Below are 22,899 nucleotides of genomic sequence, written 5' to 3' on the forward strand. Positions count from 1 at the left end.
TTTAACGTGCAATCGACTCGGGATACTTATAAGATACTACCATGATTTTTTCAGATTTTTTGGTCCAAAAATAAATTAGGCCAAAAACCGGCCTTACCGACCTTCTAAAACTTGTTCACATTATAATGTTTTTTGTTTAAAAATCTCAATTTTCGCTAAAAAAAAACATAAATCATTAAAAAAAAACGTGAATCTTTGAAATTTCATGATTTTTCTTTAGAAATAATAACTGTCCCTATAAAACACTAACATAAACTTAAGTGGTTTATATTCGGGAATCTTGATGTGATTTTTGTTTAAGAATACTCAATGTCAGTGAAAAGTACTCACATAAAACATATAAATTGCATTCTCCATAATTTGTTAGGTGATTTGAAAGTTTTTATTTAACTGCGCAAGAATAATAATTGTTATAAATGTTTCTTTATTCGAAATTAACGTTTTCTATGATTTTTCTTATTAAAAGGTATTATTTGTAGATTTAACTTTCTATATTTCAAATTTAAGGTATTTAATAGCTTCAAGTAATAAAAAAACAATCAGGTATATTTAGAATAATTAGAATGGATAGTTAAAGTAGTTAAAGATTTATTCTTGGGCGTTTTTTTAACGCTTTTACTTGCAATTTAATTAAAAAACCGGAAATAACTTTAAATTTAATTTATTTTACTTTAATTTAGTGAAAATTTGTTCACAGTTTTCATATCTATATTTATGAAAAAACTGGTATTGATTTTCAGTAGACATTTATAACGAACTTTTATCAGAGATTTTCAATCCTCTTCAGACTTAAGATTTATTTTAAATATGCTATTTTAATATTAAAATAATGATTCTAGTTTTTCCAAATTAAATATTTAATATACTTTAGAAAAAATTTTCCTATGAAATGGATTTTATTACCGAATTTAATATTATATATGTAATTATTTATTATAAAATAATAGTGATCTTTGGAAAACTTTGGTACCTTATGAACAATTAATGAACAATCTTTTAAACACTTTGAAATCTTTGCAAATTCTTTGTGAAATCTTTTGAAAAATTTGGGAAATATTTGAAAAATCTTCTGAATTCTTTGGGAATCTTTGTATAATCATTGATACCTTTGTAAAATATCTGACAATACTTCAAATCCTTTTGAAAACATTAAAAAATCGCTTCAACCTTTTAAAATCTTTCTGAAATCTTTGCGAAATCTTCTAACATGTTTTGATACATTAGATACCTTTAAAATTGTTGTGAAATTATTTTAATCTCTATGAAATCAATAAAAAATGTCTTCAAACTTCTAAAATCTTTCTGAAATTTTTTGCAGAATCTTTTAAAATCTTTATGAAATTATTCAAATATCTGGCAAACATCGAAACCTTTCGAAATCTTTGCAAAATGTTTAAAACCTTCTGAAATCTATTTGTGAAATCATTGACAAATCATTTAAATCTTTTGAAATCTTTAAAATCTATCAAAAATCTTTAAAGACTTCGTGAAATTATTGAACTCTCTGTAATATCATAAAATATTGTAAATTTTTGACATTATTTGAAATCTTTTTATAACGTTGTGCAATCTTAAAAACGTTAAACGTATATTAGGATGCATTATTATATAAGAAAAGTTTATTGCTATCAAGGATTATAAATTTTAACCTAATTTTTAAACATTCAACTTAGAATAAAAATACTGAAAAACCGATTGTTGATAATTGTTGATAACCAACGTTTCGTGGAAAAATATTCTTTTACCCTCAGGAGGCTATCTATCCACCAGTTTATCGTGTTTCTACCCTACCCTCAACTTTGGCGTCACTTCGTCTATATTTACTGAAGATGTCACCCTTAAAATTTTTGAATTTCTTTTTGTTTTAATATTACCAGAAAAATTCTAGTTTTTCAAAATTAAATATTTAATAAACTTCGGACAAAAAATCCTGCGATTCGAATGTAATAGTATAGCTTTAATTATATATTCCGAAATAATACTAAAGTGATCATGAAATGTTTAAAATATTATTAATCTCTGTGAAGTATTTGTGAAATAAACCAAAAATCTATGAAACGCTTGGAACTTTTTGCAAAATCTTTGTGTAATCATTTGAATCTTTTTAAAAAAGTGTTAATCTTTGAAATTTTTCTGAAAACTTAGAAAAATCTTCGGAAAACTTTCGAAATTTGTTTCAAATCATTCAAATATTTGTGAAATCCTTAAAGCATTCTGAAATCTTGTTAAAATATTTTTGAAATCTTTTGAATTCTTTCTGAAATCTTGGCGAAATCTTTATAATCTTCTGAAATCTTTACGAAATCTTTATAATTTTCTAAATTCTTTTGACATCTGTTAGTATCTTTGACATTTTTCTGAAATTTTTTAAATCTTCTAAAACCTTAGAAAATATTTGGCAAATCATTTAAATCTCTATAAAATCATTGAAAAACCTTCGAAATCTTTTTGAAACCATTGACAAATTTCGAAAATTTTCTGAAATTTTTAAAAAGATTTTGTAATCCTTCTGAAATCTCTGTAGAGTCTTCGAAGTCTTCTAAAATCTTTTGAAAATTTTTATATCTTTGAAATAATTTAAATCCCTGTGAAATCTTTTAAATCTTCTATAACCTTAAAAAAATCTCTAAATTCGGTTGAAATATTCTAGAATCTTATTAAATCTTCTGAGATCATTAAAATTTTTGTGAAATCATATAAATCTCTATGAAGTAATTGAAAATTCTGTGAAAGTTTGGAAATCTGTTTGAAACAAATAAAAAATATTTCAAATATTTTGAATCTTTGTGAAGTCATCTAAGTCTCTATAAAACATTGAAATCATTGAAAATCTTTGAAATATTTGGAAATGTTTTTTATATCTATGTGCAATCTTCGAAATTCTAAATGTTGAACGTATTAAGATGCAATATTATATTAGAAAAGTTCATTATCAAGAATTGTACATTTTAAATAAATTTTAATAATCGAATTTAGAATAAAATATGAAAATACTAAAAAAGAAATTGTTGATATTCAACTTTAGCGCCACTTCGTATATATTTACTGAAGGTGTCACCCATACTATTTTTGAAAATCATGATATTTAAATATTACTATACAAATTTTAGTTTTTCAAAATTAAATAGTTAATTAACTTTGGAGAAAAATATTATACCGGTAATACTATATTCTACAATAATATTTAAGTCATTTGTAATCTCCTTTTGTTGAATATGTTAGAATCTTTGTAAAATATTTGTGTAATCATTAAAAAATCGTTGGAATCTTTTAAAATATTTTCAAAATCTATTTGAAATAATTGAAAATTCTTCGAAATCTTTCTGGTATAACTTTAAACTTTTTTGAAATCTTTTGGTATCTTTAAAATCTTTGTAAAATCGTTGAAATCACTGTGAAATGGTTAAAATCTTTTTCATATTTTGGTGAAATGTATCAAAGCTTTGCAAAATCATTCAAATATTTATAAAAGCATTGAAATCTTGCAAAATTTTTGCATAATTCTTAAAACCTTTTGAAATCTCTGTAAAATATTTGAAATCTTGGTGAATTAATTGGGAAACCTTGAAAATATTGTGATATCTTTTGAAATCTTCAAAGTATATCTCAAATAATTGCAAAATCTTTCACGTCTTCTGAAATATTTTTATAACATGGTGAAATCTTTGTGAAATCATTGAAAAATCTTACAAATCTTACAAATCTTTTGAAAACTATTAAATTCTGTAGAATCTTTTTTAATCTTGGTATAATCATTTAAATCTTTGTGAAAGCCTAGAAATTGTTTGAAATCTATGTAAAACGTTTGCGAAATCGTTTGAAATCTGTCTAAAATATTTGGAGAACCTTTAAAATCTTTTGAGATAATTTGGAATTTTTGAAGACATTATGATATTATTCAAATACTTCTGAAATCATTGAAATATTTGTGCAATTATTGAGAAATTCTTTCTAAATCTTTCTGAAATATTTGCAAAATCTTTCAAATCTTCCGAAACATTTTGAAATCTTTGTGAAGTCCTTGAAAAAATTTTGAATCGTCTCAATCTTTGTCAAATCTGAATTACCTGCGAAATCATTGACAAATCTTTGAAATGTTTTCAAAATATTTTTTATCTTAAAAAATCTTTTGAACTTTTGTGAAATCATTTAAATCTCTCTGAAATTTTTGAAATATTTTTCATATTTTCGTGCAATCTCTGAAATTGTCTTGAAATATTTGTACAATCCTCAAAATATTTTCGAAGTAATTGAGAAATCTTTTAAATCTTCTGAAATTTTTCCAAAATGTTTTAAATCTTTCGAAACTCTTTTTAAATCTTTAAAGACTGTGAAATTACGAAATACATTAGTAAAATTTTTTTTGTAAAATCTTTGTAAAATCTTTAAAATTTTTTAAAATCTTTTGAAGCCGATGAAATCTTTTTGAAATCATTGAATATTTGAGTCTTCTTTTGGCAAATCTTTAACGTATAAGGATGTATTATCATACGAGAAAATTTTAATATAAAAAATGATCAATTTATACCTCCTTAAAATACTAAAAAAGCGATTGTTGATATTGTATCAAAACGTTTCGTGAAAAAAATATACTTTTACCCTCTGTAGGCTATCTAACCACCAGCTGTTTATCGTGTTTCTACCCTATCTTCAACTTTGGCACAACGTTATCTATATTGACTGGAGATGACACCCTTAAAATTTTTGAAAAATATGTTGTTTTAATATCGAAATAAAAATTCCGGTTTTTCAAAATTAAATATTTAATAAACTTTGACGACATTGATTTTTAGATTTGAATTTAATATGTAATTATATATTTTAAAATAACAGTACAGTGAAATTTTTAAAACTTTTGAAATGTTTGTGAAATCCTTACAATCTTATGAATCACCTAAACTCTTTCAAGTATTTGTGAAGTCATTGCAATATTTGTAAAATCGTTGAAATTTTTTGTGAAATCTTTTAAAATCTTACAATATTTGTGAAATCTTGAAAATCTTCCGAAATCTTTTGAAATCTTTATAAAATAATGAAAATATTTGTGTAATCATTGAAAAATCTTTAAAATCTTCGAAATATTCGTGAAATCATTGAAACTTTTTAAATTCTTTTTGAAATCATTAAAAATTCTGTGAAATCTTTTGGAATTATTCTGAAAGCTAAAAAGTCTTCTGAAATTTTTCGAACTTTGATAAATATTCAAAAACTTCTGGAATTCTTTCAAATCTTTGTCAAATTATTGCAAAGATCTTTTCAAATCTTTTGAAATCTTTCTGAAAATTTCTCAATAGATTATAAAATTTTTGAAATTTTTTTGAAAACATTTAAATCTTTATGATATCATTCAAATCTCTAAGAATTCCTTTTAAATCTGAAATCATTAAAAATTCTTGGAAATTTTTGCGAAATCGTTTAAATCTCTGTAAAATAATTTAAATATCTGAGAAATCTTTGATATCTTTTGTAATCTTTTTCATATCTTTGTGATATTTTTTAAATGTTTATGAAATACTTGTGAAGTTATAAAAACTGTTCCAAACCTTTTTCGAATCTTTGCGAAATCTATGCGAAATCTTTGTGAAATGCTTGAAATATTTGCGGAATTATTGAAATATCCGTGAAATCTTTTCAATCTTTATGCAATCTTTGAAATCTTCAAAATATTTGCAACCTTTTGAAATGAAATCTTTTTAAATCTTTGCAAAAACTATCCAAAGTCATTAAAAGCTTCTAAAATCTTTATGAGATATTTTTCTGAAATAATTTCGAAATCTTCTGAAATCTTTTTGAAATATTTGTAAAATGACTGGAATATTTCTTTTAACCTTTCTGAAATCTTCGCTCAATCTTGAAAATCTCGACATTTTTAATAATATTTTTGGAATCTTCAAAATCTTTGAATTCTTCGTGAATTCATTTAAATCTCTGTGAAAACATTAAAATCGCTATGAAATTTTTTTAAAACCTTCGTAAAGCATTTAAAACCTTTGTGAAAGCACTGAAATGTCTGTGAAATCTTTTGAAGTCTGTTTGAAATCATTAGAAATTCTTTGAAGTCTTTTGAAATTATTCGGCAATTTTTTTAATTTGTTGATATCTATTAAATATTTATAATCTATTGATACCTTGTTGAAATCATCATGCCGCCTTTAAAATCTTTGTAAAATCATTGAAATATTTGTGAAAACTTCGAAATCTTTGAAATTTCAAAATCGAATTAAGAATTAAACTGTTTAAAAAGCGATTGTTGATATTGTATCAACGCTTCATGCACAAATATTCTTTTACCCTCAGTAGGCTATCTATCCACCAATTTATCGTGTTTCTACCCTATCCTCAAGTTTGGCGTCACTTCGTCTATATTTACTGAAGATGTCACCCTTAAAATTTTTAAAATTCTTTTTGTTTTAATATTACCAGGAAAATCCTAGTTTTTCAAAATTAAATATGTAATAAACTTTGGAGAAAGTACTCCTACGATATTGATTTTTAGCTTGGTATTTATTATTGTTTATGTAATTGTTTATTCTAAAATAGCAGTGCAGTGATTTTTTGAAAACTTTTGAAATCTTTGTGAATTCTTTGAAATCTTAAAAATCTTTTGAACTCTTTCAAGACATTGAAAAATCATTTAAACGTTTATAAAATCGTTGAAATTTTTTGTGAAATTTTTAAAATCTTCTGATATATTTGGAAATATTTGTAAAATCTTTGAAATCTTCTGATATATTCGAAAATCTTTGTAAAATATTAAAAATATTCGTGTAATCATTAAAAATCCTTTGAAATCTTTGCAAAATTTTATAAATCTTCTGAAATCCTTGTGATATCCTTGAAATATTCTGAACTCTACAATCTCTGATAAATCATTCAAATATTAAAAAAATTGTTCAAATATTTGTAAAATATTGAAAATATTTGTGTAATCATTAAAAAATCTTTTGAAATCTTTGAGAAATCTTTTCAAAATCTTTTAAATCCTCTGAAATCTCTGTGAAATCCTTGAAAAGTTTCTGAATTCTCTAAAATCTTTGATGAAACATTGAAATATTTGTAAAATCTTTATAATCTTCTGAAATGTTTTTAAATGTTTTTAAAATCTTTGAAATATTTGTGTGATCAATGTAAAATCTTTTGAAATCTTTTTGAATTCGTAACAAATTCTGTGAAATCTTTTGAAATTATTCTGAAATCTTAAAAATCTTCTGAATTTAAAAAAAATCTTTGCTAAGTATTTAAAACCGTCCGAAATCCTTTAAAAACTTGGCTAAATATTTCTGAAATCATTGAAAACTCTTTTCAAATATTTCTGAAAACTTTTCAATATTTTCTGAAAACTTTAAAATATTTTTTAAATCTTTGTGAAATAATTTAAATCTCTATGAAATCATTGAAAGCTCTATGAACTCTGTGAAATTTTTTGAAACCTTTTTGATAGCTTTGCACAATCTTGAAAATGACGTTTTTGAAATATTTGAATTATTTGTGAAATCATACCAAAATTTTGGAAACTTTTTAAAATCATTGCGAAACCTTTGCAAAATATTTCAAACCTATTGAAATCTTTTTAGATTTTTGTGAAGTAATTGTGAAATCGTTGTAATTTTTCTAAAATCTTGCTGAAACCTGTGCGAAATCTTCGCAAGATCTTTAAATACTTCTCAAATATTTTGAATCCTTCTGAAATTCTTGTAAAATCCTTGAAATCTTCTCAACTCTAAAATCTCTGATAAATCATTCAAATGTTTGAAAAATTGTTAAAATATTCGTAAAATCTTTCAAATCTTCTGGAAATGTTTGAAAAATCTTAAAATTGATCTGAACTCTTTTTAAATTTTTGTAAAATCTTTTAGATCTTCTGACTTATTTTGAACTCTTTGTAAAATATTGAAAATAAATTGTGTAATAATTGAAAATTCTTTCAAATCTTCATAAAATCGTGGAAATCTTTAAGATCTCCTAAGTTCTTTGTGAAATCATTAAAATATTTTAAAAATCGTTAAGATCTTCTGAAATATTTTAAAATCTTCCGAAAATCTTTAAAATATTTTAGTAATCCTTCAAAAATGTTTTGAAATCTTTTTGAATTCATAGCAAATTCTGTAAAATATTTTGAAATTATTCTGAAATCTTACAAATCTTCTGAAATTTTTAAACATCTTTGCTAAGCATTTATAAAAGTCTGAAATCATTTAAAATCTTTATGAAATGATTGAAAAATCTTTTCAAATCTTTCTGCAAACTTTGCAATATATTGTAAAAATTTTCAATCTTTATGAAATCTTTCTGAAATCATGGGAAAATATTTAAAAGCTTCTGAAATCTTTTAAAATTCTTGTGAAGTATTTTTGAAATCATTGACAAATCTTTAACAGATTTCTGAAATATTTGAAAATTTTCCAAATCTTCTCAAATATTTGTGTAATATTTGAAATATTTGTGAAACAATGTAAATTTCTATGAAGTCATTCTGAAATCTTAATAATTTTCTAAAATCTTTTGAAATCTTTCTCAAATATTAGTGAAATCATTAAAAATCATTTTGAAATATTCATGAAATAATTTAAATATCTATAAAATCATTAAAATCTCTGTAAAATATTTTAAATCGTTTGATATCTATTTGAAATCATACAAAATTTTTCGAAATCTTTTAAAATTATTCTGAAACCTTAGAAATCTTCTAAAATTGTTTTCTGTAAAATCTTTTAAAACCTTTTTCAAATTATGAAAGATACTTCGAAATCTTTCCCAACTATCATACATTTAAAAAAGCTTCTAAAATCTATTGAAATCTTCAAAATCTTTGAAATCTTTTTAAAATCATTCAAATCTCCATGAAACATTGAAATCTCTCTGAAATATTTGAAATTTTTTGAAATCTATTTGAATTCATTCAAAATCTCTGTAAAATCATTAAAGTTTTGTGAAATCTGTGAGTTTTTAAAAAATGTCTTTGAATGCTTTATACAATCTTTGAAATGAAGTTTTTGAAATATTCGTAAAATGATAAAAAAATGTTTGAAACTTTCTAAAATCTTTGCGAATTCTTTGTAAAATATTTCAAACCTTCTGAAATATTTGCAATTTTTGTGAAGTATTTGTGAAATCGTTAAAAAAAATTTGAAACCTTTCTGAAATCTGTGCAAAATCCTTAAATCCTTCTAAAATATTTTTAAATGTTTTTGAAATATTTGCGAAATCATAAAAAATCTTTGAAATCTTTCTGAAATAATTGCAAAATCTGTAAATCCTTCTGAAATCTTTTAAAATTTTTGTGAAATATTTTTAAAATCATTGAAAAATCTTCAATAGATTTATAAACTATTTTCACAATTTTGCAATCCTTCTCAAATCTTTGTGAAATATTTGAAATATGAAATCTATGGAATAAAAATAAAATATCTGTGAAATCATTGAAACCTCTGTGAAATTTTTGAAAAATTCTTCTAAAAATCTTTGAAATCTTTGTGAAATCATTCATAATTCTTTGACATTTTTTTGAAACCTTTTGATATCTTTGAAAACTTTTTGAAATTATTGAAATCTCTGTGAAAAAATTAAATCTTTCTGAAACCTTCGCAAAATCTTTCTCTAATATTTTGAAATCTTTTTGAGATATTTGTTAAATCGAAAATTTTTCAAATTTTTCTGGAATTGCAAAATATTTAAAAACTTCTAAAATCTTTTTAAAATTTTCTAAAGCATTTTTGAAATAATTGAATAATATTTAATACATTTATAAAATATTAGCAAAATTAAGCAATTCTTCTCAAATTTTGGTGAAATATTTCAATAAACTATCTATGAAATCATTGAAACCTCCGTGAAAATTTTGAAATCTTTGGAAATGTTTATAAAATTATTAAAGATATTTGAAATTTTTTGAAATTATTTTGAAATCTTAAAAATTTTCTGAAATATTTGAAGTGTTTGTGAAATCATTCAAACCTCTATGAAACATTAAAATCTCTCTGAAATATTTGAAGTATTTTGAATTCATTGAAAATTCTTTGAAATCTGTTGAAATTTTTATGAAACCTTAAAAATCTTTTAAAATTTTTTGCAATCTTTGACATTTTTTGTTTGGCATTGAAATCTTTATGAAATCATTTAAGTCTGTAAAATTTTGAAATCTTTATGAAATCATTTAAGTCTGTAAAATTTTGAAATCTTTCTTAAATCTTTCAATCCTTATCAAATATTTTGGAATCTTTCTAAAATATTTGTTAAATCATTGAAATCTTTGAAATCTTTCTGGAATCACTGCAAAGTCTTTAAATCTTTCTGAAATCTTTTTAAATCTTTGTGAAGTATTTTTGAAATAATTGCAAAATCTGTAATAAATTTATAAAATATTTGCTAAATCTTGAAAATCTTCACAAATTATTGTGAAATATTTACGAAATGATATAAATCGATATGAAATCATGGAAACATCTGTGAAATTTTTGAAATCCTTAGAAATGTTTTTGAAATCATTGAAGATTCTTTGAAATATTTTGAAACTATTTTGAAATCTTAAAAAACCTGTGAAATCTTTAAAATCTTTGTGAAATCATTTAAGTCTCGGTAAAATCATTGAAAGCTTTGTGAGATCTGTGAAGTTTTAAAAAATATTTTTCAATTTTTGTGAAGTATTTGTGAAATCGTTAAAAAAATTTGAAATCCTTCTTAAATCTATACAAAAACCTTAAATTCTTCTAAAATATTTTTAAACTTTTCTGAAATCTTTTTAAATGTTTGTAAAAAATGTTTACAAACATTCAAAAAGATTTCAGAAAGATTTCAAAGATTTTCAATGATTTCACAAATATTTCAGAAAAATTAAAAAATGTTTTAGAAGGATTTAAGAATTTCGCCTAGATTTAAGAAGGATTTCAAATTTTTTTAACAATTTCATAAATGCTTCACAAAAATTGCAAAAGATTTTTAAAAACTTCACAAACATTTAAAAAGATTCCAGAAAGATTTCAAAGATTTTCAATGATTTCACAAATATTTCAGAAAAATTAAAAAATGCTTTAGAAGGATTTAAGGATTTCGCATAGATTTAAGAAGGATTTCAAATTTTTTTATTTCAATCTTTTTTAAATCATTGAAAAATCTTTAATACATTTATAAAATATTTGCGAAATTCTGCAATTCTTCTCAAATCTTTGTGAAATATTTGAAATATGAAATCTATGAAATAAAAATAAAATATCTATGAAATCATTGAAACTTCTGTGACATTTTTGAAATCTTTGAATTTTTTTGAAATCATTGAAATATCTGTGAAATCTTTTGAAACATTTTTTGAAATAATTCTTTTTGAGAATCTTTGAGAATCTTTTTGAAATAATTTAAATCTCTATGAAACATCAAAATCTCCGTGAAATATTTGAAATATTTTGAAATCTTTTTGAAATTATTGAAAATTCTTTAAAATATGTTGAAATTTTTATGAAACCTTAAAAATATTTTTAAATGTTTTGCAATATAAAAAATTTTTTGTGTTTCTGAAATCTTTGTGAAATCATTTAAGTCTCTGATAAATCATTGAAAGCTTTGTGAAATTTATGGATCTAAAACAAATATTTTTGGTAGCTTTGTAAAATCCTCGAAATGACGAATTTCAAACCTTCTGAAATCTTTTGAAATTGTTGAGAAGTAATTTGTTAAATCGTTAAAAAAATTGAAATCTTTCTGATATCTTCGCAAAATCTTTCAATCCTCATATATTTTGAAATATTTCTGAAATATTTGTTAAATCATTGAAAATCTTTGAAATCTTTCTGGAATCTTTGCAAAATATTAAACAACTTCTGAAATCTTTTGCAATTTTTGACAAGTATTTGTGAAATCGTTGACAAATTTTTGAAATCTTTCGGAAATCTGTGCGAAATATTTAAATATTTTTCGAATATTTAGAAACCTTTCTCAAATATTTGTGAAACCTTTGAAATCTTTCAAATCTTTGCAAAATATTTAAAACCTTCTGAAATCTTTTGAAATTTTTGAAAAATATATTTTTAATCATTGAAAAATCTTTCATAAAGTTCTAAAATATTTGCAAAATTTTCCAAATCCTTTCAAATCTTTGAGAAATGATATAACCCTCTCTGAAATCATTGAAACCTCTGTGAAATTTTTGGAATTTTTTTTAAATCATTAAAGATTCTTTGAAATCTTTTAAAATTATTTTGAAATCTTCTGAAATCTTTGAAATTTTTGTGAAATCATTGAAATATCTGTAAAATCTTTCGAAACATTTTTGAAATCATGAAAGATACTTCGAAATGTTCTGAAATCATCATAAATTTTTTTAAATCTTCTGAAATCTTTGTAAAATAATTCAAATCTCTATGAAACATTAAAATCTGTCTGAAATATTTTTAAATATATTTGAAATTATTGAAAATTCTTTGAAATCTCTTGAAATTTTTATGAAATCTTAAAAATCTTTTTAAATTTTTTGCAATCCTTTACATTTTTTGTGTGTCTTTCAAATCTTTGTAAAATCATTGAAAGCTTTGTGAGTGAATTTAAAAAAAAAATTTTTGGTAGTTTTGTAAAATCTTCGAAATTACGCTTTTGAAATATTTGTAAAATTATTTTAAGAACTTTTATACTTTCTCAAATCTTTGAGAAATCTTTGCAAAATATTTAAAACCTTCTGAAATCTTTTGAAACTTTTGTGAAGTAATTGTGAAATCGTTAAAAAAATTTGCAACCTTTCTGAAATCTTTGCAAAATCTTTCAATCCTTCTCAAATATTTTGAAATCTTTCTGAAATATTAGTTAAATCATTGAAAGTCTTTTAAATCTTTCTGAAAGCTTTGCAAAATATTTTAAAGCTTCTGAAATCCTGTGAAATTTCCGTGAAGTAATTGTGAAATCGTTTAAAAAGTTTTGAAATCTTTCTGAAATCTTTACAAAATATTTAAAACCTTTTGAAATCTTTTGCAGTTTTCGGGAACTATATTTAAAATCATTGAAAAATATTTAATAAATTTCTGAAATATTTGCAAGATTTTCCAAATCTTTTCAAATTTTTGTGAAATCTTTGAAACCTTTGTGAAATTATTGAAATTTTTTTGAAATCTTTCTGAAATCTGTGCGAAATCTTCTCAAAATCGGGAAATATCTTTCTCAAATATTTTGAAATCTTACTGAAATATTTGTAGTAAATATTTGAAGTATATTTGAAATAATTGAAAAATCTTTAATACCTTTCTAAAATATTTTCCAAATCTTTTAAAATATTTGAAATATTTTTTAAATCATTGAAAAATCTTTTAAATCTGTTTGAAATCTTCATAAAACCTTTGAAATCTTTTGGTATATTTAAAATTCTCGTGAAACCTTGTTGTGAAATCTATGAAATTCTTGTCTAAATTGGCTGAAGATGTCACCCATAGAATTTTCGCAAAATGTTATTTTTTTAATATAAACATAAAAATTCGAGTACAACAAAATAAAAACTATAATAACCTGTGGATAAAATCCATCCACAATGTTGATTTTTATCATAAAATTTAATATTATATATCCTAAAATAATAATAAAATTAAACCTGAAATTTAATTCAATTCTTTATTCAGAATAATGAAATACAATTGATCATTTATTAAAAAAGTGATACCTAAACTACAACTCTACTTCTTCCTCCAGCGATTTTGCACGCGAAACAAGATCAGAAATGTCCTTTCCCCTAAAACAGAAAAAGAAAAAAATAATTTCTGATTTACCTTCTTAAAATAAATTCCGAGAAAAATGATAAATACTAACATTTGTGAAAGATTCGTCTTGATTGTCTCTACTTGCTTCTTTTTGAAGACAATTTCCTTTTTCTCGCCATTTCTCTGTCGATCATCCGCATGCAAGTTTTGCTTATCTGCCTTCTTTTTAAGTTGTTCCAAACGAACAGCTAATTCTTTAACTTTATCGTCCATCAACCTCATTTCTTCAGCTTCTGCCCTTTCCACTGGTGTCATGGACGGTTCTTTTAAATTAACAAGTCTTAAAACCTCTTCAGCTCTAAAAATGAAAAAAAAATCAATGGATTTTATAAAACATTCGTTCAGAATTAAAAAAAATTAATGTTTCACCAAAGAGATGAATTTGCAACCAAAAATGGTAGAATATTCAATTCGAATAATACAAAGCTATTTAGATTTTTCGTATTTTTGAAAAATTGGTCATTTTTAAGAGTTTCTTATAAATGATGTTTTTTCAATTTCTAGGGGTTAAATTAACATGTTTTATTAATAATTTCTTTTTTTTTTTCAAAATTCTATGAATTTAAATAATAATTTAAGCCATTTTTTATTTTATCTTCTTATACATAAAATGCAGTGCATATTTGGGTAAAATTAATATGACTTCAATTTGAATCGTTTCACATTTATAAATTTTCAAGTAAAAATATTGCATTTGGAACTAGATATTGAAATTTTTTATCAAAAATTTGAATTTTCTACTAAAAAAATATCAATATTCAAACTGATGAATTTTCAACTTAAATTATGGAATTTTCAATTGGAATAATACAGAGTCATTGAAATATTTATCATTTTTAAAGTTTTTTTAAAGAGTTTCTCATAAATAATGGTTTTTTTTAGTTTGCAGTGGTGTTATTAATATATTTAATTTATAATTTCTTAAATTTGCCTCTAAAAGATTTATCATACAAAATAAGATTAAACTTAAATTTAAATAAATTTATTTATTATATTATATATTTTTGTATTATATTAACAATAATATACACTAATAGTATATCCCATGAACTTAAATAATACAAATAATTGAACTTTTTTTTATTATATCTTCTTTTACTTAAAATTCCGTGCATTTTAGGTTAAATGAATATGAATTAAATTTAAACCGCTTCAAATTTTTTACTTTTCAAGTAAAAATATCGCAATTTCAACAAGATAGTTTAATTTTTAACCAAATAGTTTAATATTCGACTAAAAAATCTCAAGATACGACCATTGAAATATTAAATTTAAAAATATTTTTTATTTTTTAATTTTCTTATGAATAATGTTTTTTTTCAGTTTCTAGGGGATAAATTATTATGTTTTATTATTAATTTCCTGATTTTGACTCTAGATTCCATGAATTTAAATAATTTAAATAATTTAATTTTCTTATCCTATCTTCTTTTGTTTAAAATTCAGTGTGTATTTAAGTAAAATTAATATGACTTCAATTTAAACCGCTTCCAATTTATACATTTTTAACAAAAATATTGCATTTTTAATATCACAGTCAAATTCTTAACCAAATAGTTGAATTTTTTAATAAAAAATAGAAATATTTAACCAAAGTGTTGTTTTATCAAATAAAATTATAAAATATTCAATTGGAATAATACAGAGCCATTGGAATATTTTGAACTTTTTGAAGTTTTTTTTCTTCATTTTTTAAGAGTTGCTCATAAATAATGTTTTTTTTTCAGTTTCTAGAGATTTTATTAATTTGCTTGATTAATCATTTCTTGAATTTGTCTCTGGATCCTATGAATTTTAATAATACAAAATATTACATTTTTTATTATATCTTCTTTCACTTGAAATTCAGTGCATATTAAGGAAAAATGAATAGGAATTAAATTTAAACCGCTTCAAATTTTTAAATTTTCAAGTAACAATATCGCATTTTCAACAAAATAGTTTAATTTTTAACCAAATAGTTGAATTTTATACTAAAAAAATATAAATATTCAAAAAAAAAGTTGCTTTATCAACTAAAATTCTGGAATGTTTAATTGCAATAATACAGAGCCATTGAAATGTTTTACTTAAAAATTTATTTTTATTTTTCAAGTTTCTCATGAATAATGTTTTTTTTTAGTTTCTGGGGGATAAATCAATATGTTTAATTAATAATTTCCTGATTTCGATCCTAGATTCCATGAATTTTAATGATTACAATTTTTTATTATATCTTCTTTTACCTAAAATTCAGAGCGTCTGTAGGTTAAATTAATATGACTTCAATTTAAACCGCTTCAAATTTATAAATTTTCAAGTAAAAATATCGCATTTTTAACAAAATGGTTTAATTTTTAACTGAATAATTTAATTTGCTACTAAGAAAATATCAATATTCAACCAAAGCGATAAATTTTCAACTAAAATTATGGAATGTTGTAATCTTGAAATATTTCGAATTTTTTGAAGTTTGTTTTCATTTTTTTAAATATTTTCTAATTAAAAACGTTTTTTTTAAGCAGATGCTAGGGGATAAATTAATATGTTTAGTTAATTATTTCTTCAATTTGTCTCGTAAGTCCATACATTTTAATAATGGAGCGGGTGCTAATCTGGAAAATTGCACCTGCTCCCAGCGAAATCGCGGTAGAATTTCAGCCACAACCACGTCTCACGACCGTGAGATAGATGGTTACAGTCTGTAAACGAATCAATACTACGATCCAGCAAAAGCCTCGTGCATCCTAAGAACACGGAGCGACCCAAGGACAACCGCCTTCTGCATTTTTCCCGCAAGTGTTTTAGCATATTGTTGACACGCAGGGATGCTTTTTAGGCCATTAGCAAGTGAAAGCTTGGTACCTCCAAGAGCGCCGATGATAAGGACGATTAGTTTAACAGAATATTCCGGGTACAATCGTTGCAACTTCCTTATAAGGTCTCGATACCTATCTTTCTTTTCATTCTCCTTGGTTATGATGTTTTTGTCAGCTGGTGCCGAAAATTCGATAACGAACATGGTTCGCTTCTCGAAGTCAAGAAGAACCATGTCAGGCCTCGAGAGAGCAACAGAGACAATTGTTGAGAACATAAAGTTCCAGTATATGCGACACTTCCCATTCTCGACAATTGACTCAATTTCCCTAGGAGCATTTAGAGGAGCCATATTAAGGTTAATGCCGTAAGAGTGACAGAGATGGTAATAAAGCACTCTTAGTGCCGCATTGTGCCTTTGAATGTAGGTCGTTCCCGCGTGAGTTGGACAACTAGATAGTATGTGAGCTAAATGCTCGGGGTTTGCATGGCACGCCCTGCAGCTATCAGCGGGAATGTTTTGGCTCAAAATATAGCGACGGTATGTTAAGGTGGAAATAACACCGTCTTGACATGCAAAAATGAAACCCTCCGTACCAGACTTCAATCCGGGCGATTTAAGGAAAGCAAATGTTAGCTCATAAGACATTAACTGATCTTTCACATTTCTGTGGAAGTTACCGTGCATCCTCTTATCGAGGAGCTGTTCACGAAAGTTTTTCTCTTGTGCTTTCTTAATCCGGGCTTTCAGGAGTGAGTACTCGAGATAGATAAGATTTGATGCATTTTGCTCAACCCTAATACTGAAGTCAAGTCCGAGTGTTTCAGCAGCCTCCTCTGCTGCTTTGTACAGAAACTCTCCTTTGCCCACTTCTTCGTGATTCCTGACCATTTTAAGAAGAGGGTCTCTTCCATTTGCAACTCTATCTGCAGTACCCAGAATAATCCTGTTGTGAAGACATTCCAGACTCAATATTCCGTGACCTCCTTGACGGCGTGAGATGTACAGTCGCGGAACGTAAGACTTAAGATGCATGCTTTTGTTCATGTACATAACCTTTCTTGTCCCGATATCAAGGCTTCTGAGCTCGTTCTTCGTCCATGGATCTACTCCAAATGAATAGAGTAGTACCGGGACGGCAAGCATGTTCATTGCAGATACTTTGTTCTTCGCCGACAGTTCGGAAGACCAAATCTGTCGGATGAGACGTTTGTATCTGTTTCGGAGAGTATCCTTTATAGATGTCACATCCTGAATGCGGCTCTGTGGCACATCTAGGTATGTATAAGTCTCTCCAGCGCAAAGGTGTCGTATGGCGCTTCTATCAACGAGCTCAGGATCTTCAGGGATGCCATTAAGTTTTCCTCGCTTCAAATAAACCTCGGCGTATTTGTCTAACCCAAATTCCATTCCAATTTCCTTAGTATATCGTTCATGGTGCATGGTGTCGCCCTGAAAGACACCTCTCTGAAAGGTGACCTTGTTATTTGTCACACGATTTTTCCAAATGAGATAGTAAATCTGGTTTTCCAAAGCGGCATCAATCTCTCTATGCACCCAACTATTTGCGGCTGAACCTTTAAGATTTGAAAAAGACAGATGATACGTCCATGGGAGGTCGAATCGAAAGCTTTCCGATAATCAATCCAGGCCTTCGATAGGTCACGCTGGTAGAATGCTGCATTTTTGCAGACACATCTATCGATGAGCAGGTTCTCCCGACATCCGGCTACGCCTTTCTTTGAGCCTCGTTGTTCATACATTTCTTGCCACACAGGTTCAATTGCCCGAACAGTCCTATCATTTAGGATAGCTGTGAATATCTTATGAAGTGTGTTCAGACAAGTTATTGGCCTGTAATTCTATGGTTCAGCTAAGTTGCCTATTTTCGGCAGGAGTATTGTGCGCCCTTCCACCAACCAATCTGGAATCGGCTCTTCTGACTTCAAATATGAGGTGAAAATTCGGGCCAAATGCTGATGGGTTGAAGAAAACTTCTTCCACCAGAAGGTTTTGATACAATCTGGTCCCGGTGCGGAATAGTTCTTCATCCCTCTTAATACTTTTTTCACCTCCTTGGTTGTGATGGGTGGGCATTCTTTATCAGGTGTTATGAGGGCAACACATAACTCCTTGAGGCTATTTATATTTTCTGAGTCTTCGTCCAGTCTATGCTATACTTCGTAGACTTCTCTCCAAAATACTTCGACCTCTTCTGGTTTGGGTGGGTGTTCGACAGTAACTGGAGGGTCTTGGAAGAGTCGAGATGGGTCAGAGAGAAACTGTTGATTTTCTCTGACCCACCTCTCCCTCCCTTCTAGACTTCTCTTATCGTCAGATAGTATCCGTCTTCTCTCAACAATATGCTGCCTGATGGTCGGCAGCTTTGACTTGTTAAGTGTGTGATAACTTGTCCGGAGTTCGCACGCGAACTTTCGAACCATGGCGGTAAAATTCCTGCCAGATGTGATGTAGTCAATAACACACTGAATGCGGGACGCGTACTGTCTTGCCCAGTCTATTTTTATGGCAAGTTGATGCATTCGTCTTTTAGTCTTATGATCAACCGTTAGTTTTGTTTTACGGTTCGCATCGGTCAAAGCTCTCGCTGCATTATACACATAATAATTGAAAGCCCAGAGGTCGGATTCTCCAGAAAATTTTTCCACGAAGCTCGTCATCCATTTCAGCCAGATCTTTAGGCTTGAGAGAAACCTTGGTGTTGATGTTTCTCCGGGTCGTAAAGCATCGCTCTTCATCTATTTGGATGCCTGCCCGCGGTTGGTCTTAGTGTCGCCTCTCTTTCTCTGTTGTCGGCTTGTTCTAGCTGTGGTAGAGTAGGCGTTCCGTTTACATAGCCCCTTTTACGGAGTAGTTCAGCATGGTTTTGCAGACGTTGCTGCGAAAAGTGCGATAACTCCGGGTATTAGGTGAATCGAGTTCGAAATTTACCATTTCTCATCACAATTAGTCACAGAATGCAAATAAAATATTACTTTTCACATATCACCCCCATAAGTCTGTTATAGGGTCCCAAAAAACCCCCATAAGTGAAAAAATGGGGTTTTCGAGTTTTTGGCGCTAATTATGATTTTTTTGCGGCTTTTTACACGCAGATTGTTTTGAATACATAAAATTTATACTTATTACTGATAATTAGATGTTTATTTAAATTGTTTAAACAATTTATTATTGTTTTTAGCAACTTTCTCTTAGAAAAGGGTTAGAAAGTCAAGGTTTTTTTTTTAATTTTCAACTTATTTTCAACATTTCAGTTAGAGCGAGGTAATAATCAACCAAGTTTAACATAAATAATTGTTTAAACAATTCTTTATTAATTATGACAATATTCTCTTAGAATAATGCTACAAACTTGGGTTTTTTTTCTGAAATTTACAACTTTTTGTCCACTTTTCACTTAGGGTAAGTAATTATTCAATTTAATTTAGAAAAAATAATTGTTTAAACAAATTGTCAATGTTTATAGCTATCTTCTTCTAGATTAATACTACACAGTTTCGGGTTTTTTCTGAAATTTTTAACTTTTTATTACTTTTCAATTAGAGTTAAGTAATAATTAATTAATGTTAACAAAATAATTGTTTAAATGTAAATATACTTAAAATTCAGTGCATATTTAGGTAAAATTAATGTTACTTCAATTTAAACCGCTTAAAATTGATAAATTTTCGAGTAATAATATTGCACTTTTTACAATGTAGTTCAATTTTTAACCAAACAATTCAAGTTTCTACTAAAAATGATCAATATTTAACCAAGTGGTTGAATTTCGAACTGAAAATTACCAGTTTTTATTCAAAATGAAATTTTTCATTAACCCATTAAGTCCCAAAACGAAGAAATTTCTTTCTTACTAGCTATTCTTTCTTGAATTATTTTATAAAAGAAGCAAAGAATTTATTGTGAAATACTCTTTCTCACTATTTTTGGCTATGCTCTAAACGATGCAATGGTTCGAAAAACGTAAAATATTGATTTTCAATTAATAATTAACAGATGAAATGATATAAAGATTATAAAAAAATCATTTTATTGCTATTTTACGTCATTTTCACACCAAAATCCAATGCAGTGAGTGAAATATCGTTTTTTTTTCAACAATTGAGTGATTTACTGATATAATTTTCATAAAATTCAAAGTTAACTTTTAGGAATATGCAATTTTACATGACTCTACTGTGTAACTCTGAAGTTGAAGCATAATAATTGAAATACAGTTCAATCGCGATTATACCCTCTCTCACTTATATCCTCTCGCGCTTATATCTCTGCATAATTCTCATTTATGTCCGCTTTTTACTGAAATAATTAAATATTGATATTATTTGAGCGAAAAAACCACCATGAATATGGATAAAACGAAATTTCAAATTTTTGGTTTTCGTTTTTTGGCAACCATTTTGTTAAAAAAATCGTAGATAAAAAAAACTCAACGGATTTCAAAATTTCACACATTTTGTGTACTTTTGTGCATATTTGCGACAATAAAAAAATTCTCCTTCCTTTATTTTTAATAAAAAAATTGCTAAAAAAATTATTTAAAAAAAAATTGTTAATTATTAATTGAAAATCAAATTTTTACGTTTATTGAACCATTGCATCGTTTACGGCATACACGCAAATAGTAGAAAAGAGTATTTTATAATAAAGTGTTTGCCTTTTTCATAAAATTATTCAGGCTCAAACGTAAGAAAGAAATTTCTTCCTTTTGGGACTTGATGGGTTAAAAAAGATGATTCTCCAGAAAAAATTCAAACAAAGTGATGAATTTTCGACTAAAATCATGGAATATTAAATTGGAATAATACAGAGCCATTGAAATTTTTACGCATCTAAAAAATTGTTTTTTCTTTTTTTAAGAGTTTCTTATGAATAATGTTTTTTTTTCAGTTTCTAGGGATTAAATTAATATGTTTTATTAATAATTTCTTGAATTTTTTTCAAATTTCTATGAATTTAAATAAAAATAATAATAATTCAAGACATTTCTTCAATTTTATCTTTTTATACTTAAAATTCAGTGCATATTTTGTAAAATTAATATGAATTTAATTAAACCACTTCAAATCTGTAAATTTCTAAGTAAAAATATTGCATTTTAAACAAGATAGTTACATTTTTAAGCAAGTAGTTGCATTTTTTACTAAAAAATATCAATATTCAACCAAGTGTTGAATTTTCAACTAAAATTGTGGAATGCTCAATTCGAATAATACAGAGCCATTGGAATATTTTGCATTTTTGACAGTTTTTAAAAATATTGTTTAAGAGTTTATTATGAAAAATATTTTTTTCAGTTTCTAGGAGTAAAATCAATATGTTTAGCTGATCATGTCTTCAATTTGTCTCGAAAGTCCATGCATTTTAATAATAATAATAATAATTTAAACCAATTTTTATTGCATCTTCTTTTACTAAAAATTCAGTAAATATGCAGGTAAAATTAATAAGACTTCAATTTAAACCGCTTAAAGTTTATAATTTTTCGAGTGAAAATATTGAATTTTCAACAAGATAGTTAAATGTTTAATCATATAGTATAATTTTCAACTAAAAACGACGAATTTACAACTAAATAATTAAATTTTGAAATAAAAAAGATCAGTTTTCAACCAAAATGGAATGGTTCAATTTTTGATTAAAAAAGATGATTTTCCAGAATAAAAAAAATTAAGATAAAGTGATGAATTTTCAAACTAAAATTATGGAATGTACAATTGGAATAATACAGTCCTTTGAAATTTTTCGCATTTTTTTATATTTAAAAGAGTTCTTCTTATAAATATTTTTTTTCAGTTTCTAGGGGTTAAATTAATATTTTGAACTAATCATTTCTTAAATTTGTCTCTAAATCTCATTAATTCAAATAATAATAATAATAATTCAAACCAATTTTTATTTAATCTCCTTATACTTAAAAAGCATTGCATATTTAGGTAAAATTAATATGAATTTAATTTAAATCGCTTCAAATTTGTGTCTTTGCAAGTAAAAATATTGCTATTTCAACGAGATAACAAAATTTTTAACTAAATAGTTGAATTTTAAACTAAAAAATTCCCCCCCCCCCCACCAAAAATGGAATAGTTAAATTTTCAGTTAAAAAAAAATTATTTTCCATAAAAGATGAATTTTTAATAAAGGTTTCAACCAAATAGTTTTAATTTCAACCAAAATGATGATTTTTATGCTAAACTGATGAATATTTAACTATAGTGCTTCAATTTTCAAAGAAGAAAATTATTTTTATACAAAAAAAAAAATATTTTTATTATTATTTTTTATTATTATTTTATTTTTATTTATTTATTTATTTATTTTATTTATTTTATTTATTTTATTTATTTTATTTAT

At 25.6% G+C, this 22,899-nt stretch overlaps 1 protein-coding gene across 1 annotated transcript in view; it reads right to left on the reverse strand.

Annotated features, from left to right (window-relative positions):
* Positions 1–13,567: 13,567 nt before the first annotated feature.
* LOC117179523 (nuclear pore complex protein Nup88) overlaps positions 13,568–22,899 on the reverse strand; it is a 490,092-nt gene continuing 480,760 nt past the window's right edge. The window contains exons 12-13 of the mRNA XM_033371406.1: positions 13,777–14,025; positions 13,568–13,699 (exon numbers count right to left, since the gene is read on the reverse strand). Of these exons, the coding sequence (XP_033227297.1) occupies positions 13,636–13,699; positions 13,777–14,025 (313 nt within the window). The 3' untranslated portion in view covers positions 13,568–13,635. The remainder of the gene's footprint in view (positions 13,700–13,776; positions 14,026–22,899) is intronic.

Source organism: Belonocnema kinseyi, chromosome 9 (assembly GCF_010883055.1).
Source record: "Belonocnema kinseyi isolate 2016_QV_RU_SX_M_011 chromosome 9, B_treatae_v1, whole genome shotgun sequence".
Lineage (NCBI taxonomy): Eukaryota > Metazoa > Arthropoda > Insecta > Hymenoptera > Cynipidae > Belonocnema > Belonocnema kinseyi.